This window comes from Nansenia antarctica, assembly GCF_963989245.1.
Source record: "Nansenia antarctica genome assembly, chromosome: 9".
NCBI classification, from domain to species: Eukaryota; Metazoa; Chordata; class Actinopteri; order Argentiniformes; family Microstomatidae; genus Nansenia; species Nansenia antarctica.
Genome location: NC_137679.1, coordinates 28,691,004 through 28,709,704, shown reverse-complemented (window position 1 = coordinate 28,709,704; position 18,701 = coordinate 28,691,004). Strand labels below are relative to the sequence as shown.

At 47.6% G+C, this 18,701-nt stretch overlaps 1 protein-coding gene across 2 annotated transcripts in view; it reads left to right on the top strand.

Moving 5' to 3' along the window:
• myo5aa (myosin VAa) overlaps window positions 1-15,389 on the top strand; it is a gene marked incomplete at both ends in the record, with an annotated part of 52,353 nt that extends 36,964 nt beyond the window's left edge. The window contains 22 exons of one of the 2 annotated variants that reach the window (XM_080539934.1): window positions 328-484; window positions 1,257-1,496; window positions 1,762-2,010; window positions 2,725-2,818; window positions 3,113-3,261; window positions 3,420-3,533; window positions 3,659-3,793; window positions 4,609-4,665; window positions 4,768-4,995; window positions 7,109-7,203; window positions 7,887-7,943; window positions 8,988-9,068; window positions 10,749-10,947; window positions 12,077-12,170; window positions 12,290-12,436; window positions 12,661-12,815; window positions 13,497-13,586; window positions 13,693-13,843; window positions 14,063-14,345; window positions 14,628-14,802; window positions 15,048-15,128; window positions 15,237-15,389. In XM_080539934.1, the coding sequence (XP_080396060.1) occupies window positions 328-484; window positions 1,257-1,496; window positions 1,762-2,010; window positions 2,725-2,818; window positions 3,113-3,261; window positions 3,420-3,533; window positions 3,659-3,793; window positions 4,609-4,665; window positions 4,768-4,995; window positions 7,109-7,203; window positions 7,887-7,943; window positions 8,988-9,068; window positions 10,749-10,947; window positions 12,077-12,170; window positions 12,290-12,436; window positions 12,661-12,815; window positions 13,497-13,586; window positions 13,693-13,843; window positions 14,063-14,345; window positions 14,628-14,802; window positions 15,048-15,128; window positions 15,237-15,389 (3,184 nt within the window). Of the gene's footprint in view, window positions 1-327; window positions 485-1,256; window positions 1,497-1,761; window positions 2,011-2,724; window positions 2,819-3,112; window positions 3,262-3,419; window positions 3,534-3,658; window positions 3,794-4,608; window positions 4,666-4,767; window positions 4,996-5,355; window positions 5,365-7,108; window positions 7,204-7,886; window positions 7,944-8,987; window positions 9,069-10,748; window positions 10,948-12,076; window positions 12,171-12,289; window positions 12,437-12,660; window positions 12,816-13,496; window positions 13,587-13,692; window positions 13,844-14,062; window positions 14,346-14,627; window positions 14,803-15,047; window positions 15,129-15,236 lie in introns of both variants that reach the window. The other variant, XM_080539935.1, reaches the window with a different exon arrangement.
• Between the last annotated feature and the right edge of the window lie 3,312 nt (window positions 15,390-18,701).

Here is an 18,701-nt window from a genome sequence, read left to right as displayed (position 1 = left end):
TTACTATAGTGTTACTTTCTCCGGTCTCTGTCCAAACACAAGCCCTACCCCCTACTCTCGCCAACAGATCTGGAAGGGTTTGATAGGTATGAGCGAGAAGGCAAGCAAGAGCCTTGTTTCCTAATAGGGCCTCACTGTCTAACAATCTCCTTGACAAGAGATTGTGAGGTTAAAAGCGGGTATAAGTGTATGACCACAGAAGTCGTATTGCTCTCCTGTTACCACTGCTGTTTGACTCTCTACCACTGCCCTCCTCTCCCTCTCCCTCCCCCCCCTCCTTCCCACCTCTCCCTCTCCCTCCCCCCTTTCCACCTCTCCCTCCCCCAGCCTGGCCAAGTTTATGCGCCGTACCCAAGCTGCCGTCACCATTCAGAAGTTCCAGAGGATGTATGTGGAGAGGCAACGCTACAGGCACAAGCAGGCTGCAGCCCTCGCCATGCAGACCATCCTCCGAGCATACATGGCCCGACAGAAGTACCGTGGGGTAAGACACACTCACTCTCCCTCATACACACACACACACACACACACCTATATATATATATAATACAATCAGAAAGACCTGACACACACACACACACACACTACCATGAGGGAGAAAGACACTAACCTAATGTCACTTCAGTAGTATGTGAATATAATAGGACTGATAGACGCAGCGATATATTCACTTGATGTTTGTGTATATTATGTGCTTGATGTACTGTATGTTATACAACCTTACACACAATCACAAACACACACACACACACGTGTTTACCATGGAAGTGTAGGCAAGTCCGTCAGCAGCTCAGTTTAAAATAAGCCCTGTCTAACACTGGGAGTCATCCCAGGTATGAGAGAGAGGAGTGGCGTGTTACAACACACACACACACACACACAAACACACTTTCTCCCCTTGTACAGTAGACATACTGTACGTACATATACATACATACTTACATACACACACACACACACAGACAGTTGTTACTGTGTTTCTCTCTGGGATATCTGTGTTCATGCTGAGGTCATGTGACGTGGCAGCGGAGTTGGGGATTGCCCGACTGACAGACACACACAGCTGCCCTATTAACTCTCTCTGTGCCCACCAGCCAAGGGTCGCACTGCAGAGCTCTCCAACTTCTACACTTATTTAGAGGAATTAATCTTAATCCCCTCTCTCTCCTTATTTCCCCCTCTTCTTTCTCTTCTTTCTCTCTCTCTTCCCCTCCCCCTCCCCCCTTCTTTCCTTCTCTCTCTCTCTCTCTCTCTAGTTGCTGCGGGAGCACAAGGCCGTGTTTCTCCAGAAGCACGTGCGCGGCTGGCTAGCCCGCCAGTGGTACAAGCGCTCCATCCAGGCCCTCATCTACCTGCAATGCTGCACCCGGAGGATGAGGGCCCGGCACGAGCTCAAGAAGCTGAAGATCGAGGCGCGCTCCGTGGAGCACTTCAAGAAGCTCAACATCGGCATGGAGAACAAGATCATGCAGCTGCAGCGGAAGGTCGACGAGCAAGTATGTCCATCGCCACGAGGGGTGTATCTTCATAGTCATTCTCAGCAGTGACTCTTTCCTGACTGCTGTAGGAACTAGGCACTCTGGCTGGTAGTTGCTCCACCGTTGCCCATGGCCGGATGGAATTCCATGTTGCTTATTACCTGTCCAGTACCTTCAGATCTACAAGTGCCTAGAGAGTAGGGGCTAGGGGTTGTTTCTGGCGAGACCCTGGGGGCTTAAACTGTTATGTTTGTCCTCTCTCTCTCTCTCTCTCTCTCTGTAGCAAAAAGACAACCGCGTGGTCAACGAGAGGCTGAACAGTCTGGAGAGCTCTCATGCCGTCGAGAAGGAGCGCCTGACCACAGAGGTGACCCGGCTGCGCGGCGCTGAGGAGGACGCCAAGAACAACGCCAACCGTGTGACGACGCTCCAGGAGGAGCTGGAGAGGCTGAAGAAGGAGCTGGCCACCACCCAGAAGGAGAAGAGGACCATCCAGGACTGGGCCCAGACGTACAGGGACGAGATGGAGAAGGTGAGCTTGGGACGGGACCCTCCTCTCCTCCCCTCTTTTCTAGTCTTCTCTCCTCGTAGGTCTTCTCTCCTCGTTTCTAATCAACTCGACTCTGCTCTCCTCTCCTCTACTCTAATCAACTCTCCTCTACTCTAATTGTCTCTCCTATCCTCTCATTGATTCTGCTCTACTCGACAGTACTCTCCTCTCCTTCTCTGTGTTAACTATGGTAGCCACTTTACAGTTCAGCCAAACGGGTCCCACCTAGTCATGTGTCCCATAGAGCCCCCCCATGGATCCTCAGGTTATGGAGATGTGTTAGTACAGGATATACGTATGTTGGTACCAGAGGATACAGTATATGTCATGATTTAGGACCCAGGGGAGTCCACTGGAGGCTGGGCACAAGGTGGGCAAGGAGGCCATTGCCCTGGGGCAGGTGAGCACCGGGAAACTAATGAAAGAGAGTGTGTGAGTGTGTGAGTGTATGAGTGTGTGTGTGTGTGTGTGTGTGTGTGTGTGTGTAGGTGAGAGCAGGTAGAATAGTGGCGTTAGATGTGTTGTACAGTGGGACAATTGTACTGTAGTTCTGTAGAGATCAACGTCATTGTGCTTGATGCTCTGAAATGCAAAATGCTGACCAAAAGCTTGTGGCAGACACGATTTAAGCATATTTTCTGTGTGTGTGTGTGCGTGCGTGTGCGTGTGTGTGTGCGTGTGTGTGTGTGTGTATAGATGGTAGCAGAGCTGAAGGAGCAGAATGGACTGCTGAAGAGCGAGAAGGAGGACTTGAACAGACTGATCAAGGAACAAAGCAATCAGATGACCGGTACACCATGCTCTTAGACCTACCACATCCACTGTAACATTCCGGCCTTTGAACCAATCACATGGACAATCACAGATCTTTAGCTTATCACTGGGCCAATCCAATAGCATTGTGGCTGTTGGTCTATTGAAGTATCAAAAGAGCATCAATGATATGTTCTTTATATGTGTTAAACACCTTCCCTTCACCTTCTCTCTCTTTCTCTTTATTTCTCCCTCTCCCTCCTTCTCTCCCCCCCCCCCCCCCCCGCACCTCTCTCTCTCTCTCTCTCTCTCTCTCTTCTCTCTCTCTCAGAGAAAATGGTACGTGCGATAGCGGAGGAGACTCAGCAGCTGGAGAGCGACCTGAACGAGGAGCGGTCTCGCTACCAGAACCTCCTCACAGAACACCTTCGCCTCGAGGAGAGATACGACGACCTGAAGGAAGAGATTACCCTCTCTGTGGTGAGAGACACACACTCACTGACTGACTCGCTGACTGACTCTCTTTCTCTCACACACACACACAGAAACACAGAAACACAGAAACACAAATTATTGGAAAGAGGCCTGTGTATTTGTGACTCGTTTGTGAAAACGGTTTGTGACTCCTCCCCCTCCAGAACGTGCCCAAGCCTGGCCACAGGAGAACAGACTCCACCCACAGCAGCAACGAATCAGAATACACATACAACTCAGAGTTCGCCGAATCAGAGGAAAGCTCCCGCACAGGAGAGGTGAGGGGCGGGGCATGTAGTTACCCCATTTAGAAAATGACTCCAAAACCTACTTTATTTTTGATCCATAACACTGTTCAGACCACACACTAACAGTTACCTTGACGTGATCTCCTGTTGCGCAGGATGTGACCCGAGGTATGGATACATCTCTGACTCTGAAGCTGCAGAAGCGTTTGACAGAGCTGGAGCAAGAAAAGCAATCGCTTCGCAACGAGCTGGAAAACCGAGAGGAGCAATTCCAGCGGGCTAGAGCCAGGGTACTACAACAACTACTACACTATACTACAATAATACTACCACAATACTACAATAATACTACCACAATACTACAACAATACTACACTATACTACAATAATACTACAACAATACTACACTATACTACAATAATACTACCACAATACTACAACAATACTACACTATACTACAATAACACTACCACAATACTACACTATACTACAATAATACTACACTATAATACTACAACTATACTACAATAATACTACACTATACTACAATAATACTACAACAATACTACACTATACTACAATAATACTACAACAATACTACACTACAGTATACTGTGCTACAGTACAATACTACTACCACAATACTCCACTATACTATGACACAACACTATTACTGCTAGAGCCAGGGTACTACTACAATACTACACTATACTACCACAATACTACACTATACTACTACAGTACTGCAATAATAATACTATAATACTACACTATAATACTACACAATTCTATCACATTACTACTAAATCAAATCAAATCAAATGTTATTTGTATAGCGCATTTCTTACAAGATGCAACTCAATGCGCTTCACATAATAAACATTTTCAGTCAATCAATCAATCAATACTGACAGAGCCGCAAGCAGGCAAAAGTAAAAACCTGTACACTATGTAGCCAGGAAAATTCCCTTGCAGCCCTCTACACATAGAGCGACTACTAGCCAGTTTGCCTACCAGCACCCAGCGGTGCTACAATACTACACTATACTACAACAATACTACTACAACTGCAACCTATAACCTCCTCCGTCTCCCTACCTCTCAGGATGATGAGGAACATAAGAAAGCACGTGGGGCAGAGCTGGAGTATGAGTCTCTTAAGGTGAGGAGCAGTGATGGGGTGAGGGGGGGTGCGAACTGTGCCTAGCAGTCCATTTGAGATTGGACCAGGCTTTGATTGTGCGGCCATCTTGTTCCCCCCCAGCGCCAGGAGCTGGAGTCTGAGAACAAGAAGCTGAAGCACAACCTGGCTGAGATGAGGCAGAGCCTGCTGGGTAATGTAGGCACAGGGGCAGGGGCCCCGGGCTCGCCAGCCTACAAGGTGCTCCTGGACCAGCTGAACTCCGCCTGCGAGGAGCTGGATGTGCGGAAGGAGGAGGTGCTGATACTCCGCTCCCAGCTGGTTAGCCAGAAGGAGGCCATGCAACACAAGGTAACTCCTCCCACCAGGGTTCATCATCATGGGGTCAAAGCAGGGGGAGTTAAAGGACTAGTTCACTCAATAATCAATTGTCTGTGATTAACTAGATACCTTCACCTTAGTCGATACACTAAGACACTTTTTAAGTCCTTATCCCAGTTATTTAGCAGCGGACACATTTTCCAATTTCATGTATATCAACTGGAGTGCCGGTATGTGGTCAATCACATAAAAAAGAGATGTGTATCCCTTTTTTGTTTACAATTCCATGAAGGGGTTGAAAGCTGTCAGATACTAACTACTAACTAATGGTGCTTGGTTCTAACACGTGTGTGTTGTTCTATTCTCTCTCCTCCCATGCCCTCCTCTCAGGATGAGAAGGTACTGAGAGCCTCCATCTGCATGCTCTTCCACATGTCACACCTCTGTCCAACCATCGCTACAAAGATGTAGGTCAGACACCACACCTCATAGGTCAGACACGTCATGTAGGTCAGAAGAAGGTCAGACACTGCAACTCCTATGGGCCTCGATCCGGGTGGGACAACGTTGCATTTGCCGACAAACCTCACAACTCCTGGATAAGTCTCTGACCTATCAGCCAGACGCCTGACTGTGCAGTTGATGATGTGGCACGCTGCCATTGGTTGATGCACGTCAACTGTGCCTGCAGAATAGTTGCTCTTGACAACCACTGCAGCCGGTGGTTAGAGCGTGACGCCATCTACTGGTGCCAATAGATGACTGACCTGAGACACTGGAGCTGAGTTGATGGCAGATGGAAGCGAATCACCAACATTTTGATTGACAGATACATTTAGACTGAGTGGTGAAGCCTGTCTCTAGACTCAGATTCATTTAATTTTGTGCAAAGTTTACATTTACATTTTTGGCATTTAGCAGACTGGCCTTTATCCAAAGCGACTTACAACAAATACATTTGTCTAAGTAAGTGAATCATCTATCCATCAGTCATCGCAAGAAAAGGTCATCTATGCTAGGGCCAGGGGCCATTGGCAGGCAAAATGCTAGAAGAAGGAAGAATTACATTTTTATTTTATTTTATTTACAGCAGAGAAACTGTACAGGGGGGTAGTGGGGATGAAGAGGTCTTAGGAGGGAGGGACAGTTAAGGTGTAGCCTGAAGAGATGGGTCTTTAGTCTACAGCAGAAGATAGGTAGTGACTCTGCATCCTGACAGCAGTGGGAGGCTCATTCCACCAGCGGGGCACCAGGTCAGTGAAAAGCCGTGACCGAGTAGCGTGACTGCTGCATCCACGTAGAGATGATGGTGCCAGTCGGCTAGACAAGGTGGAAGAGTGGAGTGCTCGTGCTGGTGTTTGGGGGCTGACTATTGCTTAGTAGGGTCCAAGCTGTTGCCTTTTCCCGCCTGGTAGGCAAGCACCAGGATCTTGAATCTGATGCGCGCTGCTACTGGGAGCCAGTGAATAGTGCAAAGGAGGGTGGTGACATGAGAGAATTTGGGGAGATTGAACACCAGACGGGCAACAGCATTCTGGATGAGCTGCAGAGGTCTGATGGCGGAGGCGGGGAGCCCAGCCAGGAGTGCATTGCACTAGTCAAAGCGGGAGATCACAAGTGTCTGGACCAAGAGTTGTGATGCTTCTCTTGTGAAGAATGGACGTATCCTCTGTCACTTTGGATAAAGGCGTCTGCTAAATGTCAAATCACAGACGATGAAGACAGTTGACCCCATGGCCCTCCCCATATAATCCCAGTTGTTTTGGGGAGGGAGTATCCCCTCTAGTGTTTATAACTCTATGGGTACAGCGCAGTAGGGATGACGCCTCCCCCTAGTGTCGTAATAGGACGATTGTTCAGGCTATAACATAAACCGCAAAAGTTCAACAATGTCAACATGCTTAATAATGTAGGCAACCTTCAGGCTGTGTTGGATGTCCCATGAGCATGGTAATGGTAATGATGTCAAATGTCCCATGAGCATAATAGTAATTATGTACATAATAGGTAATAGTAAAGCCATCATAGCGCTGTCAGAGTCCATTATACCCTCCTCATTCCCCACCACCACCCTGTGACCTTCTGTAGACGTGCCATCATCACTGGGAATGGTGAACACACTGATTTCTCTCTCTCTCTCTAGGAGACTATGACGGAGCCTGTGCACATGGATGTTTCGAAGATGATGGACTCTGGTGAAATCAAGCAGGCTTACATAGGCCTCAAAGATTCCAACAGGTACGTACATCTGCCCCCCCCCCTACATCTACCCCTACCTCCTCTCTTTCTCTTTTCTCTCTATCTCTACATCTCCTCTTCTTCTTCCTCCCTTACTCCTTTTTCTCCCAATGGTCCCAGGTGTTAACTAGGGCTGCAACTAACGATTATGTTGGTAGTAGACTAATCTGTTGATTATTTTTTAGATTAGTCGCGATTAGTCGTGTGGCCGCGGCAGTGGCCGCGGGCTCCAGTGCATGTTGTACCTCACCTTCTCAAGTCTGCACACCTGTGAATGTCACCCTGTTGTCCAGTCTCTCTGGCTTAACATACGTTCCCATTGCAAATTCAAATAATGACTGTATGAACACGTGAGGGCGCTATCATCACGGCCATATAGCAGAAACACTAGGCACGGCGCTATCTGGTGGTCAATTGTCGTCAGCACAACATGAGCTGCAGTTCCTGTAGTGCATTGCAATTACAAATGAAAAGCGCGGCTCTGTATTATCGGCTCGTGTGTTTTTAATACGATGCGTCGACACTAAAATTCCACGTCGACGAGTTTTTATGATCGACGTCGTCGATTATGTCGACTAATCGTTGCAGCCCTAGTGTTAACCTGGTCCCAGAGTTCATGCGTGTGCGTGTGCGTGCGCGTGTGCGTGAACGTGAACGTGAACTCTTCTCTTTATTCTGTGCAGATCTCCCAAGTTCTTGCGTAAGCCGCTGGAAGCCAATGAGCTCCTGAGCAGGCTCAGGTAACCAATCAGGTGTGGCCTATGCATCATGAGGTGGAACCATGCATGGCCACGCAGACCAACGGGGAAGGGGGGATTGGCTGATATTGATAAAGCTAAGATAGGTTAGCTTGCATAGCATTGTGCCTCTAACCAGCATGGTGATGTAGCTAAGCTAGGTTATCCTAGGCTCCTTTAACCAGCATGGAGAATGATCTACCTGCTGTAGGTGGTACAGTGCTACCATTCTGTAGACATTCTGACATAGACCTTGTCTAGGTCTAGACTGTTGTCTTGCTTGTTTACGTCAGTGTTAACATTTATGCTGATTTAAGGTTTGTTTGTTTTTGTAAACAGGAGTTTACATTTGGTAACAGAGATGGAAGTAAAGGGTTTGTTGTTAGGGGTGTAATGAGACAATATTTACAAATTAGTATTTACTTTATCAGAGTGGCGTGTGTGTGTGTCTTTGTGGCAGTATAAGCCACAGCATAGGGACTTAGCCTGAGGGACTGTTCTGTGCAGCTAAAGGGTTGAACAGCCAAACTGCATGGCAGCATGGGAATGGCTGGGGGTGGGAGGGGGAGGGGGGTGGGAGGGGGGGGGGGTTGGGTGTCCAATCAGCTCTATGGAATGACTTGGCATGAAACCTGCATCTGTGAATCATCTGTTATGTTGCCTCCCCTGTTTGTTACCTCCTACTGTAAAGATCCATGTCTTTTCTGACCCCTCACCAACACAGACACACACACACACACACACACACACACACACACACACACACACACACACACACACATTCTAAACCACCCAGAGTGAGTGGAGTATCAGATTGTCATTGGTTATCAAGCCTGACAGACTGTCACCCCATCACTAACACAGTATACATTTAGCCAGCCAACAGCACTTAGAGCCAACACCCACCCCCCGCCCCGCCCCCTCCACACACACACTCACACACAACACGCTCACGTCCACTCACATCCTGTGCCCCGTCCCCCTCATCTCCCTCCTGTTTTTATTATTTTGCTTCTTTTTGTTCCTCTCCTGTGTTTTGTCGGTCAGATCCCCCACTCCAGACTTCCATAGGCTGAATGAGGACGGAGAGCTGTGGCTGGTATATGAGGGGTTGAAGGAAACCAACAGGTTAACCATGTCTTTTAGGCGTGTGTGTGTGTGTGTGTGTGTGTGTGCGTGTGTCTGTGCACCAGATTGCAGTGATGGTGTGGGGCTGTTGGTGGTGTGCCCTTGCTCCCTCCATCTCTCCCTCTCTCCCTCTCTCTCTCCCGTCTGTCTATCTGCTGTTGCCAATACCCTCCAAACACGTGCGTCTGTGTTTCATTCTGTATAAGGCCTGTCTGTACTGCTGCCACGTTCTCTCCTTTGAACCTGTTCCTACATTCTACAGTGTTACCAATCTGTTCTGGAGTCAGTGAGCTGGTGTACATTGCCGTCAACTGTTCTCACCTGGTCCAAGTGACCGCGACTTAGCTAGCTCCTCCTCTCTGCTTCTGTCACTTCCTGAAACTCTATCACAGCACACACAGGCACGAGGTTTACATCCACCACCTGCTTGATCGTCCTATCCATGATGCGACGTCTGGGTGTGGGTCAGTTCCGCTGCCCTGAGCTGGGTGGTAAGTCTGGGCATTAGTCCCGCCTGCTCAGACTGACTGAGCCGGGTATCTCATTCTTTCTCTGTTTAGTCATGTGTGTAATGCCGGGTGGTAGGAGGAGACAGGAACACTCAGAGGCACAGAGGAGGGGGCAGAACGGCTCTTGTCTTGACACACTGCCCAACAGCTGTTAGTGGAGATGACCTGAGTTGGGCCGTGTGTGTCACTAGCTTCAAGCATGCAGCTGGCCCTACGGACCCTAAAGCCTAGAACACACCGCAACATCTTCCTCAGCGCGTGTGCGTGGCAGAGCTGCTGCGGTTCTCACACTTGCGGCTTCCATACTGACAACGTTTCTGCAGTGGCTCTAACTGCCGAGCTGCTACTGCCAGCCCTATCTTTGTACTTTGAGTTTGCCTTTGATAATAACCATCAATAATATAATGTTTCATTTCACTTAATTATAAATTGTTCTGGGTTCAGTCTCTGCTGTCAATCATCCTTAATGAGCGGTTAGTAAAGTGAAACGGTTAAAAGCAGAAAGCAGTCACGTCGTTTTCATTTACCCTCTTTCAGAGCAAGAGTACTTAATTACCTCAGCCTCAACTCCTACTATAGGATAATAATACCTATACATAAAACTTGTTTACACAGTTCTAATTTATTTGTATTTATATTTTTTTCACAACAAATAGCGTAAGTGTTAAAAAAATATTTGTTGACATATTTACAGATGTAGACATTGAAACTGTAGTGTATGTTGCTGGTATGAGGTCAATATGACTATCAACAGATAATTTCGAGAGTCTGAATCTCTAGATGGCATGCTGCAGCAGCCAGCGTGAGACGCACACACGCTACTAAGGTTGACGTCCGCGGTGTGGTCCCGGGGTAACCCCACGTGTAGAGGACTGCAGTAGCAAGTCACTCACGCTGGTCTGATTATGGTACTGATTATTATTTTGTCTCTCTCTCGCTCTTTGTCTCTTTGCCCCTCTCTCTTTTCCTTCCCTCTTTTCTGTTGCATCCTACCCCATCCCTCTTTAACCTCTGTACACATTCACTCTTACACACTCTCACACACACACATACACACACACACACATACACAATACGTACACACTCCCACTCTTTCTCTCTCTCTCTCCCCTTCATACCCACACACACACACCCTATCTTGTCCCTTAACCCCCCCCCTTGCCATCTGTAGGTTGTTAGAGACCCAGCTGCAGTCGCAGCGGCGTAGCCATGACAACGAGGTGGAGGTGTTGCGAGGTGAGCTGCAGAGTGTGAAGGAGGAGAACAACCGGCAGCAGCAGCTACTGGCTCAGAACCTGCAGCTGCCCCCAGAGGCCCGCATAGAGGCCAGCCTGCAGCACGAGATCACACGCCTCACCAACGAGAACCTGGTACGCACTGGAGCACGCACACACACACACACACACACACACACAGTACAAGATCACACGCCTCACCAACGAGAACCTGGTACGCACTGGAGCACACACACACACACACACACACACACACACACACAGTACAAGATTACACGCTTCACCAACGAGAACCTGGTACACATTGTAAACACACACACACACACACAGTCACTGGACATGGTACTCTCCTTACCCACACATGCACGTGCAAACATACACAAACCGTTGGAGATCACACACTTTAACCTGGTATGCAACCCATCTCACAACCTGCCTTCCAGAACCTTGTACATACCACAAACACAAACATTTTAAAAATATGTTTCTAGGCCATTTCTGCTTTATTAGGATAGAGACAGTAGAGATTGACAGGAAGGATGGGTGAGAGAGAGGGGGGATGACATGCAGGATAGATTGATGGCCGCAATCAAAGCAGGGACCCTGCAAATACATGAGCTACGCCACCCAGGCGCCCACAAACACACATTTTCTATTCAAACTATCTACTGCCAGGACCACAGGGCCAGGGCTCCATCTCAGGGTAGAGGTGTGTGTGTGTGTGTGTGTGTGTGTGTGTGTGTGTGTGTGTGTGTGTGTGTGTGTGTGTGTGTGTGTGTCTGTGTCCTGTGTGTGTGTTCCATCCATCCTGTGTCACACACTCATCTGCGTGGATGTTACCTGACAGGAGATGCTGAACACTGATGATCCCACAGAATACCGGAAGGGGAAACTCATCATTTTACGACGAATGATTGTATGTACAGTAGAGGTCAAGGGCATTTTGTCTGTCCTGTGTGCGTGTGTGTGTGTTCCTGCACGGGTGTGAAAACTAACAGAGTTTGGTGTGTTACAGATGTTAGCTCTAACTCTCCACAGCAGTGTGTTCTAACTCACAGCAGACAAATTGTCAACACCCTTTTCTAATACACAACGGATAGAACCCAACAACCCCCTGCACTCTCCCTACACAGCCTCAGCTTTCTGTCTGTTCCCCTGATCTCAGCCACACACTAAAGACACAAGATGTTGTGGTTTATGCTTCCCCTCACTCTTCTTTTTGTTCTCCTCCCTCCCTCTCTTCATCCCTCCCTTTCTATCTCAGGATCTCATGGAGCAGCTGGAGAAGCAGGATAAAATTATCCGCAAACTCAAGAAGCAACTCAAGGTATTCAACAAGAAGATCACTGAGATGGGAGGTAAGAGATGCAGCGATTCAAGGATACCGTTGTGTGTGTGTGTGTGTGTGTGTGTGTGTGTGTGTGTGTAACACACAAAGTTAAACGTGTGTGTGTGTGTGTGTGTGTGTCTCCCCTAGCGGGCGAGGGGGACCAGGTGTCCCCGGGCCAGACGGTGGATGAGTCCATCCGCCCGGTGAACATCCCTCGCAGGGAGAAGGACTTCCAGGGCATGCTGGAGTACAAGAAGGAGGATGAACTCAAGCTGGTCAAGAACCTCATACTGGGTCAGTACTTCCATAACCTTTAACCTTAACACTAGCTCAGATGGGTCTAGAACCTTATCCTTGGTTAGTACCCCAAACCTAGCCCTAACATGTATTCTATACCGGCCCCATTCCAATACCACCAAGCACATGCATTCTACACTGGCTCCATGACAAATCTACAGTTACACAGACATCCTGTTGCGGCCTTTTTCTAATGCTGAACACCTCCTCTCTGTCCTCAGAGCTGAAGCCTCGCGGGGTAGCCGTGTATCTGATCCCAGGTCTGCCAGCCTACATCCTGTTCATGTGTCTGAGACACGCCGACTATGTCAACGATGACCAGAAGGTCCGCACCCTCCTCACATCCAGCATCAACAGCATCAAGAAGATCCTCAAGGTAGTGTGTGTGTGTGTGTGTTTGTGTGTGTGTGTGTGTGTGTGTGTGTGTGTGTGTCTGCGGCAGCTGAATAAGTTCAACCATTACCATCTGGTAAACTGTTGCCACTGCCAAGCACAAGGACAGACTGCAGCGTATCATTCGCTCTGCTGAGAGGGTGATTGGCTGCAATCTGCCATCCCTCCAGGACCTGCAGGCTTTCAGGGCCCTGGGGCGGGCAGGAAAGATTGTGGCCGACCCCTCCCACCCTGTTCCCTCCCACCCTGACCCCTCCCACCCTGGACCCGACCCCTCCCACTCTGACCCCTCCCACCCTCGACCTGACCCCTCCCATCCTGGACCCGACTCCTCCCACCCTGGACCCGACCCCTCCCACCCTGGACCTGACCCCGGAATGCAGTTGGCCTCATTAACGATACCGGGACCCCCACTGACACTGATTGTTATCTTCACCCCCACTGGCATCAAACAGTCACACTGCACTATGCTCATGTCACATTCCACTGTTCTTGTAAATACATCTCTATTATTTATTTTTTTATTTTGTTTTTACCACATACTTTGTTTGTTGTTACACCACCAGACCAAAGCAAATTCCTTGTATCTGAAAACCTACTAAATAAATCTGTTTCTGATTCTGATTCTGAATGTCTGATGGACCTTTCCTTTCCTCTCTCTCAGAAACGGGGGGATGACTTCGAGACAGTTTCCTTTTGGCTGTCCAACACCTGCCGCTTCCTCCACTGTCTCAAACAATACAGTGGGGACGAGGTGGGATATTCACACACACACACACACACACACACACACACACACACACAGACACCACTTTTTCTCCTGCCGTGCTCTAACTTATTGTTTGTGTGTGTTCCTGCAGTCGTTCATGAAGCACAACACCCCCAAGCAGAACGAACACTGTCTGTCCAACTTTGACCTGGCTGAGTACAGGCAGGTCCTCAGTGACCTGGCCATCCAGATCTACCAGCAGCTCATCAAGTGCATGGAGAACATCCTCCAGCCCATGATCGGTAAGTGTGTGTGTGTGTGTGACTGTTTCCATAATGTCAAAATGCACTGATAGTATTTATGTCCTTTAGATATTGTACATGTATGTGGACATAAATAAAGCATTTAAAATGTGTATGAACAGGCATGTGTGTTTGCTCTTGCGCTTTCTTAATTAAATGTGTGTGTGTGTGTGTGTGTGTGTGTGTGTGTGTGTGTGTGTGTGTGTGTGCTCTCTGCAGTCTCAGGCATGCTGGAACACGAGACCATCCAGGGCGTGACGGGCGTCAAGCCCACCGGTCTCCGTAAGCGGACGTCGAGCATCGCCGACGAGGGCGGCTACACCCTGGACTCCATCCTGCGGCAGCTCAGCGCCTTCCACTCCACCATGTGTCAGCACGGCACGGACCCGGAGCTCATCAAGCAGGTGGTCAAACAGCAGTTCTACATCATCGGAGCGGTCACCCTCAACAACCTCCTGCTCCGTAAGGACATGTGCTCCTGGAGCAAGGGCATGCAGATCAGGTAAGAAGGCGGGGGGGGGGCTGTGTTGGGTGTGGAGGTGAGGGTGCTTAGGTGGGTGGGTGGGGGTATGGGTCAGCTAAGAGCATGGTTGTCTTGTGCTGGAAATGTCTAGTGTTGTGTGCGAGTGTGTATAATGTGTGTGGTGTGTGGGGGGGTCAGCTAAGAGCATGACTGTCTTGTACTGTGAGTCTCTGGTGGAGTGTGTATAATGTGTGTGTGTGTGTGTGTGTGTGTGTGTGTGTGTGTGTGTGTGTGTGCGCGCGCGTGCATGTGTGTGCACAGGTATAACGTGAGCCAGCTGGAGGAGTGGCTGAGGGACAAGAGTCTGATGGTGTGCGGGGCGAAGGAGACCCTGGAGCCTCTGATTCAGGCGGCCCAGCTGCTGCAGGTCAAGAAGAAGACGGATGAGGACGCTGAGGCCATCTGCTCCATGTGCCACGCCATGTCCACCTCTCAGGTACCCAATCACAGTCCTCCTCCCAGTCACACCACCCAATCACAGTCCTCCTCCCAGTCAAACCACCCAATCACAGTCCTCCTCCCAGTCACACCACCCAATCACAGTCCTCCTCCCAGTCCAACCACCCAATCACGATCAGCGATGGAAATGACAGCGACCATGATCTTGTCATTGTTGGATAACTGTTTAGCTTCAGAGGTTATGTGTTGTCTGACCACAACCCCGTTGTGTTGTTCTGTCAGATTGTGAAGGTCCTGAACCTGTACACCCCCGTCAACGAGTTTGAGGAGAGAGTGTCTGTGGCATTCATACGGACTATACAGGTACTGTTCCTTCTCCCATCACTTGGACTATACTAGACCTACAGTATGTTTTGTATCTTTGTGTGTGTGGTGTGTGTGTGTTAACTCGGTTTTTTGTTTGTTTCTCAGACACGTTTGCGGGACCGTGGTGAGACTCCCCAGCTGTTGATGGACACTAAGGTCATCTATCCTGTCACCTTCCCCTTCAACCCCTCCTCCCTGGCTTTGGAGACCATTCAGATCCCTGGATCACTCAACCTGGGCTTCCTCACACGTGTCTAGACCACACACACACAAACACACTGTGTGATCGTGCTCAACTTCCGCACACTCACATCCATACCCACCACACACACACGCTCAGCTTCCACACACACTGCTGTCTAGTCCTTTTATCAGGTCGTGAGAACCCGTCCTTCATCCTCCGCTTATACAAAAAGCCAAACTCTAAACAGAAACAACACTTCGACAGATCTAGTTATCATCTCACATGTGACCATCCCCCCCAGTTACCTAGAACTGTACTGCTCACCAGAACCCAGACACCAAGAACCCAGTTGGCCTTTCTAGGCTCCCCAACCCCCCTCCCCCCAGCTCTTTCTCCTCTCTCCTCTTTTCTGTCTTCTGAGTAGTTGTGAGTGTTCTAGACAGTTTGGTTCTCCAATAGGGAATGTACCGCTCCGCTAATGCTAGCCCCCCGCAAAGCTAGCTGTCTCTCTTCTCTTCTGATGTCGTCACACACACACACACACACACACACACACACACACACACACAGAGTCAAGCCAAGACCCGTCATCTGTACCATATGTCTTATACATATATAAATACATATAGATATGAATATATAATATCATGCTAGGATATTTTATTTATTGCATTTTAATCTTTCCCTTCCCTTGAGACAAGCTTTTTGTTTGCAGAAGAAAGACATGGATTAGTGATTCTCCAGCAGCTGATCAGGGACCAGGGAGGAATAGTAGCCATGTAAAACAACTGGATTGGTCCCATTTTATAATATTTTGTCAATAGCAGATTAACTATGTAGTATAATTTAATGGTCGCTCATGTAGTCCGCTTTTTAAAAATAGATTTTTATTTGTTAGTCCTGTGTACTGTATTTTTACGCTTGCGTACTCTGAGGAAGTAGTCCTCGGTCATGCCCAAATCAGGACATGGCCGAGTCACACACTCAAATAGGGATCTTAACCAGGCTCTCAAACACAACTGTTCACTACACACACACACACACACACACACACACACACACACACACACACACACACACACACACCATATTTCTGCACAGAAGCACACTGGATAATCTCTACTGTTCTATACTTACTACTCAGTGCAGAGCTTTTGAATAATATGCATACATTAAAAATAGTTGAATACATTTTACTATGAACAAATTTCAAGTTATTTCAAGTTATTTATTTCAGTATTAAGAGTTTTTCAATCAGAGAATTGAGGTTACTGTACATGCATTGATAAACCATGTCTACACAGACTGTCAGCCTTGAATGTGCCCCCCCCCCCCCCCCCCCCCTCCCACTGTATGATACAATTTTCAGCTTTATTCCAGAAACTTAATTACAGCTTTTGTGGACCATTGCCCTCCTACCACCCACTACCACCCCCCTTTCCGGGCTGTCATGGTGCCTTGTGTTTCTCTTGTCCAGTTAATGCATGACACGGCACATATGTGACGGGGTCTGGCGAAAAAGTCCTCAAGTAGGGCAAGGTTCCAAAAACAAGCGAATGCATTTAAAGTAGCATGCAACACTGCCCTTCGTTAGCCTGCGTGGGCTTAGCTTTACCGCTACGTAGGAGTGATATCAGTCAGCTGTAGGAGTGATCAGCCGTTGATTCCCATGCCTTTTTCTATAAAGATAATTCTGTTGAACTGGAAGTGCTGAAGAGTGAAAGAATCAGCCCCATCTAACCAATAATTTAGGGTCTTCCTTCCTCACAGCAAAAAAACTGATGAAATGCCATCTCATGGTCTCTTATCGTTGCCTTTGTCAGTTTTTGTTTTGTTTTGTTTCGCTTCTTCCCTCCGTGCCATTCGTGAGTCTTATTTCCCTGTGACCTTATAAAAAAAAAGTGTAATGTTATAATTTGTGTTTTGATAAAATATTGTTGCGTGAAGGATGCATTGTCTAGCCATCTGTCTACATTTTAAAAATATTGCTGAGGTCAAATAAACACTAATGAAATAAGGTCTAACCTAAACATATCTGATATTTTCTGTTCTTTACTTTGAGCTATTTCTTTGAGCTATAAGTGTCCCGTCACCTCCAAGAGATGGCTGTGATCCCTCATGCTTCCTTAAGAACACATGAACATTCCCTGTGTTATTGTGACTGAGTGTCTCTCTATATATACTGTATATTTCTCTCTCTCTTTCTCGCTCTCTCTCTCACTGTGTCTGTACTCAGTCTCTGTTTGGATTGTTCTTCTGAAGAGAGACATGGAGCTCTTAACTGTTAAGTTAAAACTCATTTTATAGAATTCATGCCTCCTCCCTTGCTGTAAGTTTGTATGCTTCAGCCCTCTCATACTGTAGCGTCAGACAGTTTCCTATGTGGTTACACATTAGTGGCATGTCCGCTCAGCACCTGGTGTCAGTGATAGCATTGTATTCACTGTACTGTAGAACAATGTATCCATCTCTGACTTCTTAAATGAGATACAGATGCACATTATCACCCCCTCCTTGTTTGAAGAATTGGTCTATTATATTTGATCAACACAAACATCTCAATCAACACTGAAGTACCATCTTTTAATCGACACTCGAGAGCTCCATATTTAAGTGTTTAAACTGACCTAATGACATCTCACACTCCATCTGTGACAGTATCCATGGCGACATGCTGAGCCTGGTGCTGTACTTTCTTTCTTTTTCTCTCTCTCTCTTACTCTCCTCTCTTCTCTCTCTCTGACCTGTGTGTAAATTTGAAGAACTGGACTGTTTGTAGTTCCTGGTAGCTGTGCTTAGTAAATGTGTTCACTATTATGAAACTTGGAATAAGTTAAAAAGTGTCAAATATCTATAAAAACAAATAAAGGAATTCAGCACTGTCAAATTATGACTCTTTTTTTGTCATGTCTAAATAATGAATTTTGTTGTGAATAAATATGACTAAAACATGTTTTATGATTATTACCAGTATTTCAAACTTGCATGAGGAACACTGGTGAGACTGGTGTTTATTTGATATCAGGTTGTGCGATTAAATCACTGATTTATGGACTGGACGTCAGTGATCTACAGGTGTGGTGAGCTCTCCCTTGTGGTACAGAAATGATACAGCAGTCAGCCCCATTGGTAGAAGCTGTGTGGTGGAATCACATGACATTATCCAGTCAGGTTAGTGATCACCCCATGGAAGGGATCAAGTGTATGCTATTTGAATCATTACTTATTACTTCTCCCACTTCCTGTTTTACTTTTTCTACAAGCCCCATAAACCCTTGTGCACTTAAAGGTGCACTACAGAATGTATATGAACATCACATGATAAACCCTGATAAACACTCTACTTCTCCAACAGTTCCGCTTTGTGTCAAATATCTCTCCTATCC